This window comes from Callospermophilus lateralis, chromosome 11 (assembly GCF_048772815.1).
Source record: "Callospermophilus lateralis isolate mCalLat2 chromosome 11, mCalLat2.hap1, whole genome shotgun sequence".
Classification (NCBI taxonomy): Eukaryota; Metazoa; Chordata; class Mammalia; order Rodentia; family Sciuridae; genus Callospermophilus; species Callospermophilus lateralis.
In genome coordinates, this window is record NC_135315.1 from 3,109,215 (window position 1) to 3,129,624 (window position 20,410).

A 20,410-nucleotide genomic window follows, 5' to 3' on the forward strand; every position below is an offset into this window, starting at 1 on the left:
CACACGGCGTCACTCTTAGTCTTACAACTGCATGTGAGTCTGTAGTCATCTCAACCTAAAGTGGTCTTTTTAAATTAGGAGGGTCGTCAAGGGGGAAGAAGCACCTAAGTGCGTCCTGAGGACTTCAAGCTGCCCGTGCTCAGGGGTGTCTCGTTCTGCACCTGGACTCCCGGTGCCCCCCAGTCCAGCACCACCTCCTGCTCTCAGCTGTGCCCCTGCTAGGGGACCAGGAAAATGCATCTGAAAGTGCTATGTGGCTACCACCAGGGCTTCTGGAAAGTCTCTGCTCAGCTGAAAGGCACCATCCCCATCCCCGAGGGCTCTGGGACAGGATAAGACTAAGCAGGCCTTCTCTCTCCTCCTGCAGGGTAATCAGGACGCCACGGCTCCGCCTGAAGCGATGGCCCAGCCCTACCCCCCTGCCCAGTACCCTCCTCCGCCGCAGAATGGTATCCCCGCTGAGTACGCCCCACCCCCACCGCACCCCACGCAGGACTACTCGGGCCAGACCCCGGTGCCCCCAGAGCATGGCATGACCCTGTACACACCAGCACAGACCCACCCAGAGCAGCCGGGCACAGAGGCCAGCACACAGCCCATCGCTGGGACCCAGACAGTGCCGGTAAGTGTCCTTCGCCACCCAGGGCCCAGCCCAGGAGTAGCAGGAGGGGTGCGCCCAGAAGAGGGTGGCTCAGGAGGGCCTGAGGCAAACGAGTGGGGTGTCTAGGAGGGGACGCTTGTCCGGGCCTTGTCCAGGGGTCCTGATCCCAGCAAAGATTCTCCCAGCCTGGACTTCACGATCATCAGCTGGCACCAGGAGGGGACAGTGGCCCCCCTGCCCACCTCCAGCTGTCTCTGGCTTCCACAAGCCTCTCAGCTCACCTGGGAGGTGGGAAGCCTATCCTCCGCTACCAGAGACCTGTTAATGGAAAGCGAGGGAGATGGCGGGGGCCAGAGGCCTGGCCGTGGGGTCTCAGGGGCACGCCAGCGTGGGTGAGGGGAGGCGGCGGGGCTGTCTGGCGCGCAGGCCCCTCCTATCATTTCTAATCACTTGTAATCTACCTGCTTGGCCGCCCGCCAATCAGATAGCTTCAATTATGTGGTTGTAATGCAGCTGGAGCAAAAGCGCTGATCCCTGCACTTCTCAGATTTCCTGATGGAGCAGGAGCTGGTGAGGAGCAGTCCCACCCCGTGGGCTCCCTGTCCAGGCAGCCCCTCCCGGAGGCCAGGCCCCCCAGGCCCCGCCTGCTCCATCCTTCACTGGCCTCTGGACAGCATTCTGCTCAGGGCTGTGGGTTCACCCGATGCCCCTGCTGGCTCCCTCCCAGCAGCTGGCCCTGTGAGCTGGCGGGGCCGGCCAGAGCAGGGCGGCACCGCCCTGGCGCCTCCAATGGCCCCCAGCTGCACTCCTCCGCCCTTCCCCCTCCTGGGCTGACTCCCAAGATGCTGTGCACATCCGGTGTCACCCTCTCCTGCCGGCGATGGCCTCCAGTGTCACCCAAGCTCTCCATGGAGAGAGCCCACGCAGCTGCCCCCTGGGCTGTCAGGCCTTTCTGTGCCTCCCTGGCATGTGGGTGCCAGATCCTCCCATAGACTCCCCAGACATAGAAGGCCAGACCCCTGGGCTCCTAGAACTGGGAGCCAGACCATACCTCCTGGGCACCCCGGCACTGATCCATCCAACCCACCCACCACCTACGTGGGCTCAGAGAGGTGGCCCCCGAGCCAGAGAGATCTACCAAGAGCAAGTCGTGGCCAGGTGGCCCAGCTTTCTTCTGATGGACCCGCAGACAAGGCCTACCTGGCTGAGTCGCCACTTCTTATGAACAAATGGAGCCTCTGGTGCTGAGCCTCAGCTCTGCCTGGAAGAAAGCAGGGGCTGAGCCAGGCGGGGTTACAGGTGACACCAAGTGAGGACTGACGGCTCACAGCTGAGAACAGTCAGGAGCCCTGCAGCCTTGGGACAGCCTGTGGCCACCACAGACACCACCACCAGGACCGACGTAAAGGCCTCTGTCATTGCTCATTCACCCAGACATTTGCTGAGCACCACTGTATGCCAGTCTCTGAATTAACTCTGGGGTACAGAGAAAAAATGACCAGCCCTGTCCTCTGGCCACCACCAGTCAAGGACAAAAACATCAGAAAGGGGCCTGGCTGCATGGGAGGACCCCAGAGCCAGCAACGATGGCCTACCAGGATCCTACTACACCCAGAGTGGTAGTCCAGCCAAAAAAGGCCAGCCTCGCTGCTCAGGGGTTGGAGTGCCTCCTGAGGAACACACTGGGCCAGAGGAGCCCAGATGAGCGGGCAGCCTTGGCCTTCCTTCCCTGGGGCTGGGTCTCTTCGGGTCCTCCAAAGGGGTCAGGGTGGAGATGCACGGGTCTTTCATGCTGGGATGCAAAGGAGAGAGTTGTTCTGTGACCTGGGGCCAAATGCAGGCTGCAGGTGGGAGGGACTGGACCACCCTAGGAAGGAGTTCTTGGAGACATCAGGGATACCCACAAAGACAGCGAGCCTCTGGGGGCCTGAGCCCTTGACCTTGGAGCACTCATGCAGGAGAAGCCTGCCACCTTGGGAGGGAGCCTGAGAGGGTGGCAGATGCCGTCTCTGGTGGCCCAGGGTTCGAGGAGCCGGCTCCCTCCCAGGGTGGCTGCCTGGTGCTGGCAGCATCTGCCTGCATCCTGTCCTTGCAGATGTGGGGACACTCTTTCAGCTCATCTGAGCCTCCTCTTGGCTTCCCCAAGCCTGATTTAGGGTGCAGGGCTACAGGGCTGGCCGCAGGGGCGGGTGCCAATCCTTGGCCTGAACCTCGTTTCTCCCACCAGGTCCCGCTTCCCTTGAGCTCCTGGGATGGGGCCACCCTGTGCCCTGGTCTCTTCTTTCCCTCCACTCAGTGCTCCCCGGGGTCCCCTCTTAGGTGCCTGCTCTCAGTGCCAGGTCAGGACACTCAGCCCCTGGCCCTGCCACGAGCCCAGATGTCGCAAAGGCACCAGGGCCTCCCTGCCCTTCCCTGGAAGCATGTCCTTCTGCTGGTGAGAGCGCCTTGCCTTGGGCTGTCCAGGGCCAGGAGGGAGGCGCCTTCTGAAGGGCTTCCGGGTACCCATCAGTCAGCCACCCAGAGCCCCTGAAAAGGTGGCCTCTGGAAGTCCGGACCTGCCCAGACCCAGGGTGGCGCAGTAGACCTATTGTGGCCCGAGACTGACGGGCGTGTGGGTACCGGGGCTCTCTCAGTGTGCAGTTCCTCTCCTGCCGTTCCCAGCCAGCACCCCGAGGATACCACAGGGCTGAGGCTCAGGGAAGGCTTTCCTAGGGTTTCTGGCCCCACCAGGGCTCCTCCTCCTCTTCTCTCAGGAGGCTTCCTGCTGGGAATTGGGGGATCCATGTTCCAGCCAACTCAAGGCCCTCCGGACACCTCCACCACCCAGGAGAGAGGCACAAAGACCCCAGTCTATTCCCATGGAGGGTGCAGAAGTCAGGAACCCCTCAGATGAGCAGTTGTGATTGCCAGCAGCCTTGGCTCCAAGGGTCCCCAGGGCAGAGCTTGTGCTGATTTCCAAAGTCTCAGTGGGCCCAACAGGTCCTTCCCTGTGACAGCTCCTCTTCTCTGCCAGGGGACCTCCGCCAGGGGACCTCCGCTCTGGCAGAGCCCCTCTTCTTCCTGTGGAGAAGGCCGTCTGTCTGGAAGACCCACACCCGGAGCTCCTGCGCCTGGGTCCGCATCTCACACTGTCATCCCCAGGACACTGCGGCACTCTGTGGACAGAGGGCAGCCCCGGGGTGCAGAGGGGTGCTGCAGGGGGACCTGGGGACCTTACCTTACTACTCTGCAGCACCCTAAGGGTCTAGATGGCAGGTGCCCCCAGGATCACTCATTCATTCACTCAAGGTCATGTGAGTGTGGCAGCCAGGGGGACCTAGAGGGGTCCCCCCATCTTTGTGCTTAAGGGCACCTCAGCATGTCAGAGAAACTGATGTGCAGATAGAACATGCTGGAAGAGTGCAGCTGCTCCAGAGGGCTGGGGCTCGCCGGGTGGAGGAAGGTGGAGGAAGGTGGACGATGGGCCGCTCCTCCAGGAGCCTCAGCCTCGGGTCCCTGCCTTCTCCACTCCAGGGCAGGGGTGGACGTTGGCAGGAGGGTGGTTGACAATGGCAGGAGGGAAGAGGAGTCGGCCTCACACCACCCCACGGTCGCTCAGCCACGAAGCCACTCTCCAGGCTGGAGCGGGCGGGGCAGGCGATGCGGCCACCACCACGATGCCACAAGTGCCGAGGCCAGCAGCGGTGCTGGGAAGAGGTGGTCGTTCAAAGGCCAAGCAGGAGCACCGGGCGCTGCCAGAGGAGGGGCTGCCCAGCTCCCTGTGCTGAAGAAGGCGCTCCTGGCCGACGGCTGGAGGCCATGTGCAGAGGGCCCTCCTCCTCAGCGACGGGGACCCACCAGGGAGAGCCAGGCCGTCCCCCGGAGCCGATGGCAGGGTCGTTGACAAGGGCCCAGGAGGTCCCTGGGGGAAAAGGGTGACAGAGATGGGGCTGCAGAGAAAGCTCTCCAAGAGCCGGTTCATCCTGTGCCACATCAGCAGAGCTTGGCTCTGTCCCCATGTAGGGCCGGGGTCCTGCGGGGTCCTGCCCAGGGCCTTCTTTCTCTGACTGCCTCTCTCTGTGCTGAGCTCAGTGAGGCCCAGGCCAAGGGGGTGCAGGCTCCTCAGAGTGTGGGAGATGCGCTGCACAGCGCCCAGACCCCAGCCCAGCCCACAGGAGCTGACTCCTGGCCTTGAGTGGGTGGAGGCCGGAGGGGGAGGCTCCATGATTGCTGGGAGGGGACCCAGTGAAGAGGCGACCCTGAAGCAGAGCCACCACACTCCCGGGGGCGGGGGATACTGCTGAGTCTCTGTTCTCCCTACGTTGGAGAACTGGAAGCACAGATTGCTTTAAAAACAAGAGGGGGAGCCCCTCAGAAAGCCGCGGGGAGGAGGCGGCTGAGCCGCTGTGATAAATGGTGGGCAGGCCTCCATCCCGCACAGGGGCAGGGGCGGCGTGCAGTTACGTCCGGGCTTCTCAGCACCCCTTACGGTTTACAGTCCCTGAGCCCATCCACCTGCCTGTCCACAGCCTAGCTAAGGGCGGGGCAGGCAGGGGGGCTCTTCCTGAGCCCTGGCCCCTCACGGCTCATACCATGTGCATGTCCCGCACCCCTTTTCTCCTGACCTGTGCCCCTTTAGAGCTTTTGAGGTTGGGGTGGTCTGGTCACCCCAACTTCATCAGCACCAGTCCCAGGCCCCCTCCCCACTGGCCTTCCCCGGAGAGGGCTTCCTCCATCCTCCTGGTAGCCACATGGCTGCGCTGACCAGTGCCCTCTGGTGGTCCAAAGCCAGCACTGCATGTCCCTATCCAGGCTGGATTCCCAAATCCAGGACATGGAATGCATGGGGAGGGGCGCACTCCATGACAGGCCCCTGTACAACACCTGCCGTGGCCACAGAGTGAGACTCAGACCTATGCAAGGCCCTGGCATGCTGGGGCAGTGCTGCTTCCTGGGCAAGGCCTGCGACGGCGGGGGCAGCAGCACCGGGAAGCTGGGTGTGGGCCTTCCAGGCCTTCAGGGGGAGCCCCATGTGCCCTCAGAGCCCATGTCTGCTGCCCTGCATTGCCCCACGGAAGTGGGGCTGTCACGCAGGCCGGGCTGGCAGTCTCCAGAGGCTTGTCCGCCCCCTCCCCCACCAATTCTTCCTGCCACGAAGCCGTCCATCCCACGTGCAGCCCCCATGGATGAGCTCCTGGGTTGACCTTTGGCCCAGCTTGCCAAAGCCCAAGGCCCTGCCCACTTCAAGAACCTGGCCACTCAGCCCCTCAGGGGCAGCAGTCCAGGTGACATGAGACCAGGGTATAAGCTGATGGCACTGGGGGTGGGGGGCGCCTGGCTGCAGCCGCCCTGACCTGTGTGTGTGCCGTGTGCTCATCTGCCAGCGCAGGAAGGCATTGTGTACAGGGGACCATGTGCTCCATACCCTGCAGGCTCCCAGCTCCTGTTGGGCTCCGGGGGCCATTACCAGGGCCCTCTGCAGCTTAGGAGGTGCAGGCTCCTGGTCACCTAAGGCCTCCTGCTGCCCTGAAGCCTGGTCAGAGGCCTCCTGTTGAGCTCAGGAGTGTGAGCGAGTGGCCCAACCTTCCAGAAAGGGGACAGAGAAAGCCAGATAGCCACTCGAGTCCATTGCCCCTTAGCTTCCGTGTGGCCTGAGGGGGGGCCCCACCTCCTGGGCTCCATTTCCCTGACTGAGGTGTAAGGCCTCAGCCCCACTCACCGTCCACTCCAGGCGACAGCCCTCCTGAAATGGCCTGAGCAAACCAGACGCTTCCTGGAGACCCTGGGGACTCCCAGAGAGGGTCCCCAGGGTCTCCACAGCAGCTCTTGGTACCCGTGTCTCTGGCCAGCTTTTCTCCTGCTCTGCCAGGCTGGCTGCCTCTGCTCCTAGGGCCACCCGGGAGACCATGGCCACCAGCTCCTCCACTTGTCCCAACTGCAGCACAGGCCTCCTGGCATCCTCTGTCTGTGCCCACAGAGGCCCAGGGTGGCTGGAGCCAGACACCCCCACCCAGTGCCATCAGCTGGTACCTGCCCCAGAAGCAAGTCAGAGATCCAAGTGCAAGCCATGTGTCTGGAGGGGGTCCCTCAAAATCGCAATGACCAGTAGGGAGTTGAGGCAGGAAGGGAACTGAGCCGACAAAGGGCAAGTCCTCAGCCTGCTGACCCCATGGCTGGGTGCCCACGCCCGACGTTGGCCACCACTGTGGACACTCCGCTGCAGTGCTGCCCACCACCTGAGCAGAGCAAGGTGCAAGGCTGGCTGGCTATCTGTGGCCTGGGGTGAGCGTGACTGGCAGGTGAGGCCTCAGACCTGGTGTCCAGGACCGGAGCTCACTCTCTGCCCTGGCTTTTGTGGATGCATCTGCACTGAGCCAGCTTGGAGGCCAGCCTCGTGTGAGCTCGTGGCCTGTCCACCAGATGCAGGCAAGGCCTCTTTCATGCTGCCTCAGGATGCCTGGGCTTCTAACTGGGAACTGTGAGGGGAGGGTTGGCGCATGGGCAGCTTGTTTTCTGAAACTCAGTCCCTTCAGAGCCCCTGTGCTGGCCAGCATTTGGACCTACATTAGGACCAACGGTATGGGACAGACTTTGCTGTCCTGAGTGGCAGTAGCAGGGCTAGAATAAGAAGGAACCTCTGCAGGAGCTCGCCATGAGAGGCATTTACAGATACACGTGCCCAGAGGCCTGGTTCTGAAGTCTATCTGGCCGTGACGACAGAAGGGTCTCTACACCCCCAAAACATCCTTGAGAGCAACAGTGCTCACTGGGACTGAGTGGCCATTGAGGTTTCACCTCTGTGGTCAGGCCTGAGCAGATGAGCTCACAGCAGACGGCCAAGGAGGTCTGATGCTGGGATGGCAGGAGGGAGCTGGCCTGTGAATCTGGGCAAAGTCTCAGAGGTGGGTCCTCGGACGTGGAGATGCCGAAGTGTGGGGACTCGGCCCAGATCCTCGGTCTGGGCCCAGGCACGGGACAGCCTGCTGCAGACGGGGTGAGCAGGCCCCTCCACAGCCAGGTCCTCTCCCCGCAGCAGGCAGATGAGGCGGCACAGACGGACAGCCAGCCACTCCACCCCTCCGACCCCACAGAGAAGCAGCAGCCCAAGCGGCTACACGTCTCCAACATCCCCTTCCGGTTCAGGGACCCCGACCTACGGCAAATGTTCGGGGTGAGTGTGCCAGGGCCCATCTATCCCTGCCAGCCTTCTCTCAGCCCGGGTGCCAAAGCAGCTTCCCGGTGCTGGTGGAGAGGTTCCAAGAGTCCTTCCTGCGTAGGTCCAGCTGGCTGGACCTGTGGGGCAGGGCAGGAAGAGGGTCTTTTGTGACTGTCCCTGTCCCCCACTGTCCCCGTTCCCCACCAGAAGTCCGCCTTCCACCCATACCACCTGTCTTCAGGAACTTGTGGAGTCCCCTGGTCCTGGCAGCGGGTTTGGTCATACTCTGCCATCTAACTCCTGTCCCCTAGCACCTGGCACCTGCAGGCCAGCCCGGCCTCTGGCCTCACACAGAGCAGCAGTCCCAAGCAAGACCTCCTCTGGGTGCCTGGGGACAAGGTGCGCCCTCTCTCTGAGCCTGTCAGGCAAACAGGAGGTGCCTCCCAGCAGCCCAGAGATGGTCAAATCCCAGTCCCCAGCCCAAGGTGACCATGGAAGTCCACTCCCTGCCTCCTTGACTTGGAGCCCAGACTTGCTGAGGGCTAAAATGATTCAGAATTGGGGGGTGTGGCCTTGGGGCCTAGGGCTCTTCTCCGAGCCTGTGCCTGGGTAGGGCCTCTGACAGTTCTGAGCTCTTCCCAGCCCAGGCCCTCGGCCAGCGTCTGCTTGCTGGGTCCCTTTAGTGCAGAGACAAAGTCCTGCACTTTTCAGAACCTGAGAGATTGGGGACTTGCTGCCCTGGCTCACTGGGCCTCCAAGGCTCTTGTCCGGCCCCTGGGTCTGCTCAAGAGGAAGGGGACCCCGTCAGTTGCCGGCACAGGCTACAGGTTGAGCCCCCGAGGACCTGGTGGGGTTATTCAGGGACCTGGCTCACAGGCCCATGGCCTCACATAGCAGTGAGAGACAGGCGCCCACAGGGACTTCAGCTGGTGATGGTGCAGGAAGGGGCAGCCAGAGTGTCCTGGCCTGACTGCAGTGTGTCCTACACAGGGGCCTGGGCTCTGGTCCCTGCTGCTGTGCACCTGACATAGCCCGGCCCACCCAGCGCAGGCAGTGCAGGGTCCTGCAAGGCCCCAGCGTGAGGCCCTGGACCCCCTCCCTGGTCCCTCTGCCCTCCTCTCCCCTCATCTTCCCCTCGTCAGCCTCCTCCTCCTCCCACCACCCCTCCTCTCCTCCTCCCCATCTCAGGGAAGCCTGAGGGTCCCTTTCCCAACCAAGGGTCCTGATGCTGTCACCCCACCCCCATTCCTAGCCCCAGCTCGTGCCACCCCCCTCCCCATCGCACCTGTGGAGAGGGGCCCTGGTGACCTTCACCCTTTATTACAGTGAGGAACAGCAGTGATGCCTTGAGCGTCCCTCCCCACGTGGCCATGTCCCAGAGGACCCTGGTGATACAGCACCCCCCATCCCCAGTCCAGCCTGCAGTGGGGCCAGTATCCTGCACTGCCCCTCAAGAGGAAGACCCAGGCCTCCGGGAGAGGGTGTGGGCGTCCCTGCCAGCCCTGCTGTGGACGGGGAGGGGCCCTGGGGCGTCTCTGGAGCGGAGTGGACGGGTGGTGTCCTAACCCTCTCTCCTGTGTCCCTGCCCTCCCCTCTGCTTCTGTCTCTGCAGCAATTCGGGAAAATTCTAGACGTGGAGATCATTTTTAACGAGCGGGGCTCCAAGGTGGGTGCCACGCAGAGGCCGCCACCATTACCGCGCCAGCTGTAGGTCCTGCCAGGCTAACTGTGAAATGTGCGTTTCCTTCTGGAGAGCTTCGCGCCCGAGGACCCCGGGCGACACGGGTGCTTGTCTCCCCGCGCTCCCACCCGCCCCCAGCTGTCTGTGTTGTTGCTGCCGCTGCTTTTTCTCTCTGAGCTGCCAGGACCCTTGCCTGCACCCCAGCGCCCCACCCTGGGCCTGGGTCCCCCCACCCCCCACTCACCCCCAGGGCCGCAGGCCTGCCCTTGGAGATGGCCTGGAGGCTGGGGGAAGGGGCTGCAGGGTGGGCAGGCTGGGAGGGTGCCCGGCAAAGACAAGCCCTGTCGCCCCTCCAGAAGGCGAGACCCCCACCCCAGGCTCCTAGGGCAGGGGTGGGTGGGGCTGCTTCCCCGTGTGTCCTGAAGCCCAGCCCTGGCCCCCGCCTGAGGAGGGGTTGGGGTGCAGGCCCGGCCCCTGGCCAGGTCAGCATCTCTTGTAGCTCTGGCCTCTCCCCTTGGAGGGGCAGGCGGTCAGCTCCAGTCGGGCTCAGGCCGGGCAGCAGCTGCCCCCGCTCAGGGCCCACACGCCCCGTGCATCCCGCGGTGGCACCACGCCTGTGGGCTGCCCGAGGCTCTCCGACTCTCCTGACTCGGCCCTCTCTCCCCCCCGCCCTCTCCCGTGCCCCCTCCCCACTCCTCTCTTCCCCCTTTTCTCATCCTGTCTTCTCTCCGTGTCTGTCCTCCTCTGCTCACAGGGTTTTGGGTTTGTAACTTTTGAAACTAGCTCAGATGCTGACCGAGCCCGGGAGAAGCTGAATGGGACGATCGTAGAGGGACGAAAAATTGAGGTGCTCAGATAAGTGTGCTGCGCCAGGGAGGTCGCTCTGGGGCCCCGCCAGCCCGCCGCTGGCCGCCCAGCAGAACCCCCCCAGGGTCCTCTGCGGCAGGAGCAAGGGCCACACTGAGGCCAGAGCCCCATGGCTGGCCTCTGGCTGAGCCCACTGCCTGGGCTTCAGGCTCCCCAAGGTCCCTCCCCTCCCCCTCCTTCCACTTCCCAGGAGAGCCCTGTCCCCAGCCAGACTCCAGGAAGCCCCAGAAACTGTGTTTGAGGCTTAGCAACTTGAAGCAGAGTGGCTGCCTGTCTGTCCCATTGGCAGGCGGCAGACTCCACCCAGGAGCTGACTCCAGGCCCTTCTCAGCAGGGAGCAGAGCTGCCCCTGCCCACCACCCCCCCACAGGCCCTGTACTGTGCCCTGGGTCCCTCCGCCTTCACTCCCAGCTCCTGCTGGATACCGGCAGAGGCAGCAGCAAGTGACCCGAAGGGCAGCCAGGGCCTCCCCACCCCACCCCTTGCTGCCCACTTCCCCTGCCTCGGTGGCTCTGGTGGTCCCCAGCTGGGTTCCAGACAGGCAGGGCCTCCAGGAGAGGCTGGAGGCCGGAGGCAGCTAAGGAGGAGCCCGCGGGCAAGAGGAGGGAGGTTTCAGAAGCCAAAGGTGTTCCGTGGGCTCTGAACCAGCAGTGCCCAGTGGGCTCCAGGGGACATAGCCCAGGCCCTGTGGGCTCACACCAAGGATGTGGGAGCAGGCCGTGTGGCCCGAATCCTTCCATGGGCACCGCCTGCCCTTTTCCCTACTCCTTTCCACACTGGCTCCTGTTCACTGTGTCCTCCTGGGCAGTCTGACAGGCCCCTGGGTGCCCTCCTGTCCAGAGCTCCCACCTGCCTTGCCCACCCCTAGCAGAAAACTCTGGGTGCCCAGACCAGATGAGGACCCTGACCCGAGGGGGAGGGGTGATCCTGGGGGCAGGGAGTGGCCATTGTACCTAGGAGAGCCTCAGCAGCTTCCAGGGAGAAAAGGTCTTGCAGGCCACGGGCGGCTGCTCCGGGGGCACTTGGGGAGCTGGCGGCGAGCTTCTCCTACAGTCCTGGGCTGCCAGAGAGGCCGGGCTCCTTACTGGAACAGCCCACGAAGAGCAGGAGGTGGCAGGTCTGGACCAGGGGCCTTGGGCCAGGCCAGGTGGCAGCCTGGGCACCCTGGGGCCTCCCTCCCAGCTTCCAGCCCCCTCCCCGGAAACCATGGGGAGGCAGGAGCAGCATGGGCAGGACTGGGGTGGACAGTGGGCCTGCGAGGAGGCTAATGCTCCCTTCCCTCCTCTCTCCCTCTCTGGCAGGTCAATAATGCCACAGCCCGAGTCATGACTAACAAGAAGACCGGGAATCCCTACACCAATGGTAAGGGGCCAGGCAGAGGCCCTAGGACTCTTGGTCCTAGAGAGCCAAGACTGCTGCAGGCCAGCCCTCCTAGGTGCTGTCCTCCACTGCTGGTGACCCAGCTCTCCTGCTTCTGTCCAGCTAGAAGGGGTAATCAACTGAGGCAAGAGTTCTGGGGTGACCACCTCCACCCATGCATCAGAATGGAGCCCCTGGTACCCCAGAGGCCATGTGCATAGTCTTTGGGCACCCTGGGATCGCCATGGCCTCCTGGGTGCTGGCATAGGTTCACCCAGGGGCTCACGTTGGAAGGGTTCTTGGTCAGACCTGCTGCCCTGACACAGTATGCACACGCTCAGGAAGAACTCGAAGCATGCTGGGTGATCTTGGACAAGCTTCTAGACCTCTCTGAGCTGCAGTCTCCCCATCTGCAAAGCAGGAATAGTGATATCCATTGCCCAGGGCTGTTAAAGGGCAAATAATGCTCTAAGTGCAGCCTAGGGCCCAGAGGCAGAAGTGCTCCGGATCAAGTGCGAAGCTGTGGAAGGAGCTGTTCCCCTTGGGCTTTAGAAGTGCTGAGGACGCTGTGAGCACCAGGTTGACCCCGCGGTCCCTGAGTTAACTGCCTAGTCACATGTGTGCACCTGACTGCAGCAGGGTGCAGGGTTTCCTTTAAGCACCTTTCCTTTGAACATCGGCCGATGTTAAGAGCTGGCCATGGAAACCCTTGGAGGGATGGCTGTGGCCGCTGCACACCTTAGTTCCACAAGGCCAGGGGGCTGCTTCAAACACTGCAGCCACACTCCAAGGCCTTTTCTAGATCCTGCTGCCTGTAGTCAGGACAGGTCTCTCTGCAAGCCACCTACCCCTGCATAGGGACAGGGTGCACCACATCACATCCAGCCACTCGTGTCCCCGAGTGATCTGCCCCACATGGAGTCAGGTGACCAACCAGCACAGAAGCCTGCCCGGGGCTTGGGCCAATCTGATGCCTGTGTCAGGTCCTAGAGGAGGAGAGGGGCTCTGGCCAGGCCCAATTAGAGTTGAATATCGTGTCCTTCCTCCCAGCTTTTTTGAAGACTCAAATTTCAAGTTCTTTCTAAAAACTGGCAGTACCCCAGCTTTGCAAGTGTCCCCAGTACATTATGGCTGAGACTTCTGTGATCTGGTGCTAGGCAGGAGAAGTAAAAGTGGTGACACTTTATCGGATGGACAGGAAGTAGGATTTACCCGTGGGCATGAGTGGGCAGCAGGGCCCATGACTGGGATAAGTTGCTTCTCAGCCACTACATTTCCAAATTCATCCACTTTAAACCTGGTAAAGCCCCACTTCATTGCAATGTGGCGATCAAAGAACTTGAGAGGATTTGAACTTGGCCCTGCATAGGGTGTCAATCACATGCTCCTTGTTCTGCAGTTGGTGCAGGTGGATGTGGCAATGGGCCAATGTCAGTGCGAGGCACTTACCTTAGGGCTTCCCAAAAGCACCCCAAATAACTGACTGAAGCTCAAACTGGGAGCACAGGGCAGTCAAGGGCATGCAGTGCTAATTCTGCCTCCAAGGTCCCTTAAGCCAGCCATCCAAGCAACAGCTGCATATATTACCAAGGAGGCTGCTGTTTGCAGCCATTGCAAACACTGGGCCCCCACAAGGAAAGGAGCGCCATTGACTTAATTGGCTGCAGAGAACGTAGACATGTCCACAGGGTTAGGCTGATCAGCAGGGTGCCGTGACACTACTGGAACACTGCCCACCCTCCACTCAAGAGCCTGCCACTGCTCTCTGGGCAGCACCCAAATGCTGACAGTGAGGAATGTCAAGGGGAACTCATCCCCAGCCAGCTGTGCGGTTCCTAAGGGTCTGTCACCAGTGCTGGCCAGATGTTGGGAACTGGAGAGTGGCAGAACCTTTGTGTACCTGGCTGCAAGAGCAGCCTCACTGAAATGCCTTCACAGAGCTGGGCAAGAATCACAGGGCTGCAGGGGGTTGCCTAGACCCCGGCAGGCTGGCCCAGAGTAGTCTGAGCACGCTGAACTTGAGGAAAGGGCAGAAGTTCCCTCTGAAGATGACAAACACACCAGCTTGACCAGGTGTTCCTATTTACAATAGAAACAGGGGCCACCCTGTGGGCCTCAGGCTGCCTCTGTGAGCTGTGGGGCTCCAGGCTAAAGTGGGGCCAGCAGGGAGAGGTGGAAGTACCTGGACAGCCAGAACTGACAGGGGCACCCAGGAAGCCAGAGTCCAGGTCCCAGGGCCCCTGAAGCCGACATTGACCTCAGAGTCTCCCTCATCTAGGGTGGCGCCTGGGGAAGGTGCACCTGGGATAGCCTCAGGGCTCACTCCATCACGGGGGTCTCACTAACAGCCCACTCTCCCTTTCTAAACTTTGGTTTTTGGAAGACTCCAGAGGCCCAGCCCTGACATCCAGTCTAGGTGGAGAGATGGTGGACTGGGCGTGGCAGGCGGCTCAGTCTCCTGGAGGGGTGGAGAGGGGTCCCTGGATGGCCCTCATCTACCTGCCCTGTGATGAGGCTGTTAGAATCTGGGTGAGGGGCTGTCACATGCAGTCCATGTGGAGAAGAGCCACCCTCTCCAGGATGTATCTCACCAGCTGGCTGGTAGGTTTAGGTCCCTCCTGTCCCTCCTCACAGTGCTGAGGTTGGGCCTGGCCCCATCCAGTGCCTGGCTGGTGCTGCTCAGAGCCAACTGGTCTCCACTCCCAGAGGCTCCAGGTGGAGTCAGGTCTTTGTGCATTGGTCCTCTGTGAGAGGACCGGCAGGACGGGCCCACCTGGGAATGGGAGGACTGGCATGCAGATTCCAGCTGGGGATCCTGGGAGAGGCCTCACACCTCCTTCATGGCCAGTCTTCCTGCACCTCCCTAAGCCTCCATATCTTCTACAAAGTGGGAAGGGTGTGCCATCCACCTCGTTGGTGGTAAGGACCCCATGGGCACCCGACATGGCAGGAATTGCAGACGTCGTCACCCTTGGTCTGGAGCCAGTGGCCCTTCCTCTCCCTCCTTCAGGGTCCTGCTGTGGACAGGAGGATAAGAGGGCAGAGCCCAAGACTTGGCACTGGGAAAGGGAGCTCCGGAGCAGAAGGGAGATTTGAGGACAGGAGGTGGGGAAAGAGCCCCAAGACAGAATCCCTCCTTGCAGCGGAGGCTGCGCTACACTCTCCCTGGAAGTGGAAACTGCTGGGGCTGGTGTCCTGGGCGCGGGTGTGCAATGTGGGAAAAACGTCCGGAGCGAAGTGGCCCCACTGTTCCAACGGCCTGTGGGTGCAGGGTCGGCAGAGCCGCACTGGGGGGTGTTGGGACTCCTCCACCCACCCTCGGGCAGAGCGAGGGACCCGGCCAGCCCTGGGACGTCCCCGCGACCCTGTCCTAAGGTGAGGCGGGACGGGCTTGGGAAGACAGTGACCGGCCCCTGTCTCTGTTCTAGGCTGGAAGCTCAACCCCGTGGTAGGTGCAGTCTATGGACCCGAATTCTATGCAGGTAAAGGCGGGGGAGAGGGGCGGGGCCGGGAGGCCTTGCTCGGGTGGGCGGGGCCGGGCGCGGGTGGGCGGGGCCGGGAGGCCTTGCTCGGGTGGGCGGGGCCGGGCGCAGGTGCGCCTTCCCGCGGCCACTCTTCTCTCGCGCCCCTTTCCTGCAGTGACCGGCTTCCCCTACCCCACCACGGGCACAGCCGTTGCCTACCGGGGCGCGCACCTACGGGGCCGGGGCAGGGCCGTGTATAACACGTTTCGGGCCGCGCCGCCTCCGCCCCCGATCCCGACTTACGGAGCGTGAGTACCCGGAGGGGGCGGAGGGGGCGGCGGGGGACGGAGGGGCGCGCGGGGGCGGCCTGTGCAGCGGGTGGGGGTCTACGCAGCCTTTACAGAACTGGGGATGCGGGGTGACGGGAGCCCCAGAGGGTAGCGCTGCAACCGCCCGCATCACCACTACCCCACCTCCCCCACGGGGATACCGCCAAGGGTCACTGGCATTTAGGGGTCGCTTAGCGCCGGAACCTGGTCCGGATGCTTTCGTGGGGGGGGGGGGGGGGTTGTGAGCCCTTGGGTCCAGCGAGGCACTTCTTCGAGCCCTCTCTGGTCCTTCCCCGTGGTCCAGTGTCCTCCCCGCTGAAGGACTGCCTGGGGGAGAGGGGAGGGCAAGCCTGACTGGGCCGATGGGCCCCTGGGTTTTTGGGAGAAAGGAGCTGACCAGCAAGGGTGTTACTCTATTGTTATACCAAACAGGGCACTGGAGCAAACGCTTGTTAAAATGCCAGTCCCGTGGGCGGGGCTGGCACCGTGCCCCCTCCCTCCTCAGCAGACACCGGAGCCGGCCTACCCCACCTCTCCAGCGTTCCCACCACTCTCTTGTCCGTTTGCTTCCAGGGTCGTGTATCAGGATGGATTTTATGGTGCTGAGATTTATGTAAGTGCAGCCCTGGAGGGGAGGGTGGTGTAGGCTGTTCTGTTTGTCTCTGGGAGCAGTGTGTCCCCTCTAGTGGCCCCCTCCCATCCTTGAGAGGGCGAGGGCACTGATCTGCAGGACCTGGCACCCCTGGGGAGTCCAGCCAGGCCCAGTCTGGGTTGTCAGTATGCATCGAGGGAGTGGTATTGGGTCTCCCAGCAGCCCTGTAAGCTAAAGGCATTTTGTCTGTTTGGCAAGGACTGTGATGGGGCAGTAGCAGCTCTTCCACTTCTAAGCACACTGTCCTCAGTGAGTGAGCCCCCAGGGACCCCCCTATCCAGTGTGGAGGCTCCAAAGAGGCCAGGAAGCAGGGCCACAAGTTGCCTTTGTTCTTGAGCCTATATCCCCTGGGGTCCTATGGCTTCTCTCTCCCTTCTTGGGGCTGCATGTACTGCTTCCTCTGGCTTGGAGCCCTCTCATCTGGCTCTGCCCCTGCCCTGAGCAGTCTTCCATTATTTCGTTACCTGCTCATCTGAGCCCAAGACGTCTCTGAATTAATGCCTTCCTGAACCTTTTGCCCTTGTCCATTCCCAATGTCCAGGTTAGCATCCAGAGCTCCCCAGGGTTCTCTTGTCTGCACCCAAGTCAGGAGGTGGCCTGTTGGCAGATCTATGGACACCTGAGGTGTGCCATAGGCCAGCACACGGCCAGAGGCAGGTACCCACTAGTGTACTGAATGCACTACCAGGTGCGAGAATGGATGGATGAATGGCATGAAAAAAGATAGCCCTGCTTCATCTGGAACCATCCACTTGACAATCCTCAGATCTCCATTAGACCAGAAGCCAGGTGCCCAGGCCAGGCACCACCTATGCTACCCCAGGCCAAGGTGGAACTTGAAAGGCTGGGGACTGAGGAGGTCCATAGCCCCGCCCTAGGGCCCAGCCCCACAGGGTGTGTGTCTGCCCCAGGAAAGGCCCTGGCTGGGCCTTTCCCTGGGTGAGCCTCACTAAGTACCTCTGCCATCTCTTCCTCCTTCCTCCCCGCAGGGAGGCTACGCAGCCTATAGATATGCTCAGCCAGCAGCAGCAGCAGCAGCCTACAGTGACAGGTGAGGCCTGGGGAGACGACAGTACAGGGTCCCGAAGGCTGGGCCCAGACACACAGGAAGCCTTGGTGCCACTCAGGGGCTGGGGTTCTTGTGCCTCATGGATGCAGGATAGCAGGAGAGCAGGTCCCAGTGTGGCTCAGAGACCCTGGAGCCAGTGAGCCCTTGACTTTAGTCGCTTCCTATTTGTACGACTGGGGAAATGGTGGAAACCCCCAGTTCTTAGGCAGCAGTTAACACCTCAGGTAGCAGATTCCCATCCCTGAGGTCTGACACCCCCTGCAGCTCTCAGGGCCCCAGTGAAGATAATTTGGAGCCTCAGATTGGCCCCTGGAGACAGCTCTGGTCTTCATTAGCACTTCTAGGGCTGACACCCTCTAGCTCAGAGAAGGGAAGGTGCCCAGCCCCCTCCCCCTGGAATGGGATGAGATCGGGTAGGCAGTGTGCACCCTCTGGGAGCAGCCAGCCCTCCACCCCTCAGTGAGCATGCCCAGGGAGAAGGCTGTAGACGCCAGGCTTGTTTCAGGGGCAGGGCCTCAAGTACTTCCCCCGAGGAGTGGCTGTGCCCAGGGCCTCCTCCCTTGGTCACTCGGCCTGGTGGACACAGAGTTCCTGTTGGGGCCATGCAGGAGCACTTCATCAAGGGCTGCTGTGGCTCTTGTCCACACACCCACCCTGACCTGGGGCGGCCTGGCCCTCCTTGCATCATGGCATACAGGGCCCCGTGGCCCAGCCTGTCCTGAAAGAAGCTAAGAAGTCACTACAGAAAAATGGAGTGAAGGGAGGTCATCTGGGGACACACTGCCACCTCCTTGGTGGCCGTGACTCTGGTTGCCCCAGGTCCCTCTCTCCTCTGGAACCTTTTCCCAGCACTTGGTTCCTGTTCTTTGGGGGGATGAGGTCTATTTTCCTTCCAGACAAGCTCAGTGAGGACTCTTTTCCCGCTCCAGGTAGCGCTACGTAGGACACGTTGCCTGTTGTCAGGTCAGCGTACCCTGGGTGTATTGAAAGGATGTCCTGTTGGGTTCCAGAAACTTCCTTCCAAACAGGGCCTTGTGGGAGAGGTGGGGGCCTGTGGCTGGGACCCACAGAAGGAGGTTCATTCAGTAACTGGTTTGGAGGCTATGGGAGGCCTGCTGCCCCTCACCTGCCCCTCCCCTGCCCCCTCCCTGCGGTGCCTTCCCCTAGTTACGGCAGAGTCTATGCAGCTGCTGACCCCTACCATCACACCATCGGCCCTGCGGCGACCTACAGCATCGGAACCATGGTAAGAAGTCTGGGTCCACCTGGCCCCTGGCACCAGTCATGGCAAGGAGGCCACATCAGTGTGGCCAGGCGGGTGGGGAAGGGCCCTTCTGAGAGGCCAAGACCTCCAGCCAGTGCCTCATCCTGTGACCTTGGAAGGACCGCAGCATGGACTCGAGTTGGGGTGGGAGAGGGCTTGCCCCTTGGCACCCTCTCCCCGTTGAGGGAGGCAGGTCTGACCAGATGGGAAGCACCCCACTGGACCTGTTTTCCTGAGCCCATGACCAAAGTCCTGTCAAGGCCCTTGTTTCCCACCACCAGGAAAGCCAAAGACCTGTCCACAGCCCCTGCCCTTCACAGAGGTTCCAGAGGTGGGGCTGCTTGCTGCTGAGGGGCAGACTGGCTTCCCCTGGGGGGTGTTTGAGCCTAGCCCCTCCTCCAGCTCATAGGGGAGGGACCAGAGACCACCCACTGTCCCTCACCAGGCCCCTCCTCCTGGACTTTCCAGGGCTGCAGGGCTTCTGAGGAAATGGCATCCGCTTCCCAGTGGCCTCATCCCTGAGGGGTGGAGAGGGCAGTGCAGGGTGGACACCTCTGCTACCAGAGGCGTGTGGCCAGTGTGTCTGTGTGTGTGTGTGTGTGTGTGTGGCCAGCTGTCCACGTGTGGTCCAGCTCCCTCTGTGCCCCAAATCTGCTTCCAGTGCACACCCACCTCCTGTGCCCCGGCCCCGGCAGGGTGCTGACGTGTCTGTAGCCAGCCTGGCAACCTGCATCAAAGATGAAAACATCCTGGGGGAGTCGGGAGGCGTCCAGGGGAAGGAGAGCTGGGCACCCCCTCCCTGGTTTTGATTACTCCCTCCCAGTTTTTGCTTTGCCTTTTTAAAATTTTAACAAACCTCAGACATCGGAGCAGCTGTGAGCAGCCAAGGAGGGCAGGCCCTGGAGAGGCTGCCATGGCCCCTGGACGAGGCCCTGACCGTGGCTGCAGCCCTGGGCTTCCGGCACAGGGGCCCTCAACGCAGCTGCTAGCTAAGAGTGTTCATTGATTCTCAGAGGGTTCCTCTTGTATTTTCACTTTTTACTTCTGAGATTTTTCTATTTCCCCCCCCCAGTTTTTCTTCTCTTGTATTTGCCATTTTCTTCCCTTTTCTGGCAAAACTGGTGGGGGTGGGGAGGCCCAGGAGAGCAAAGGCAGGAGCCCCCGAGACCAGACCTCCCTGGCAGGGCACAGCGCAGCCCAGCAAGCCCCCCGCACCATGTCCTTGCCAGTCCCCAGAGAGGCCCTCTGAAGCTGGGCCATCAGGAAACCCCGTCAGGAGCTGAGAAAGTGGGGCTCTCCTTGGGACCTCCCTCTGCCGGAAGACAAGGGGATGGTTCAGAAGCCTGTGAGTCAGGAGTGCCCCTCCCGGCCCCAGCCACTCCACATAAGGACCAGGCCCCTGCCCCCTGTTGCCATGACAACATGACATCCACTCTTCCCAAGGACAACTAAAAAGGGGAAAGAAAACGGGATTTAGCAATTTCTCTTTTTGTTTTTCCTTATTTTTTTTCTTTTTGCTTTTTCTCCCCTTACCCAAGGACGGTACTGATTGGCTGTTTTCCATCTTTGATGTTGCAGGCTAGCCTCTGCCGAGGAGGGTACAGCCGCTTCACCCCCTACTAGCAAGAGACCCGCCCCTAACAGCATTCACACTACTGCCTATTCCAAACCAAACCCTACAGCCCAAACACCAGGCACAGCCACCAGGAGGACAGTGCGCCCCTCCTGGTCAGCGACCGCGCCGCTGGCCCTCCGCGACTCTAAAGCCCATAGATTTTACCTCCAGCCAGCTGGGCTCCCCACCCCGCCCATGACGGTGTGTGTGTCTTTGACCTGGTTTTCCGTATGTCTGAACCTTGGTTCCTATCTTGACTTTGTTGATGTTGTGCTGCCCAAGCCACTGCAGGTACAGTATGCACACGGCGGGGGCCAGCTGGGGAGCACAGGCAGCCCCCAACACTAGCAGTAGCACCCAGAGGACGGCCTGCT

General features: G+C 61.7%; 1 protein-coding gene and 1 non-coding gene across 6 annotated transcripts; one reads left to right on the plus strand and one right to left on the minus strand.

Moving 5' to 3' along the window:
* Positions 1-361: 361 nt before the first annotated feature.
* Positions 362-20,044, plus strand: Rbfox3 (RNA binding fox-1 homolog 3). 5 transcript variants are annotated; one of them, XM_077110608.1, is made up of 11 exons: positions 362-616; positions 7,614-7,751; positions 9,349-9,402; positions 10,172-10,264; positions 11,586-11,646; positions 15,072-15,128; positions 15,199-15,415; positions 16,010-16,049; positions 17,078-17,139; positions 18,325-18,403; positions 20,000-20,044. In XM_077110608.1, exons 1-11 carry the CDS (start codon positions 401-403, stop codon positions 20,042-20,044), a joined length of 1,062 nt encoding a protein of 353 aa, XP_076966723.1. In that variant the 5' UTR covers positions 362-400. The 5 variants fall into 5 exon arrangements, with proteins under 5 accessions (XP_076966723.1, XP_076727374.1, XP_076727377.1 ...); XM_076871259.2 differs by having other exon boundaries at positions 401-622; positions 15,072-15,125; positions 15,283-15,415; positions 15,869-16,049; XM_076871262.2 differs by having other exon boundaries at positions 401-622; positions 15,072-15,125; positions 15,283-15,415.
* LOC143411069 (small nucleolar RNA SNORA70) lies at positions 13,176-13,310 on the minus strand. Its single transcript, XR_013092789.1, has one exon. It is a non-coding gene; the product is annotated as a small nucleolar RNA SNORA70 (small nucleolar RNA).
* Positions 20,045-20,410: the final 366 nt, after the last annotated feature.

What these genes read in the sequence shown, in the direction of transcription:
- Rbfox3 (XM_076871259.2), top strand. Translation starts at nt 401, where the DNA reads ATGGCCCAGCCCTACCCCCCTGCCCAGTACCCTCCTCCGCCGCAGAAT. An exon ending in CTGGGACCCAGACAGTGCCG is followed by an intron (nt 623 to 7,613) that starts GTAAGTGTCCTT and finishes CTCTCCCCGCAG; the next exon opens with CAGGCAGATGAGGCGGCACA. An exon ending in GCAGCAGCCTACAGTGACAG is followed by an intron (nt 17,140 to 18,324) that starts GTGAGGCCTGGG and finishes GCCTTCCCCTAG; the next exon opens with TTACGGCAGAGTCTATGCAG.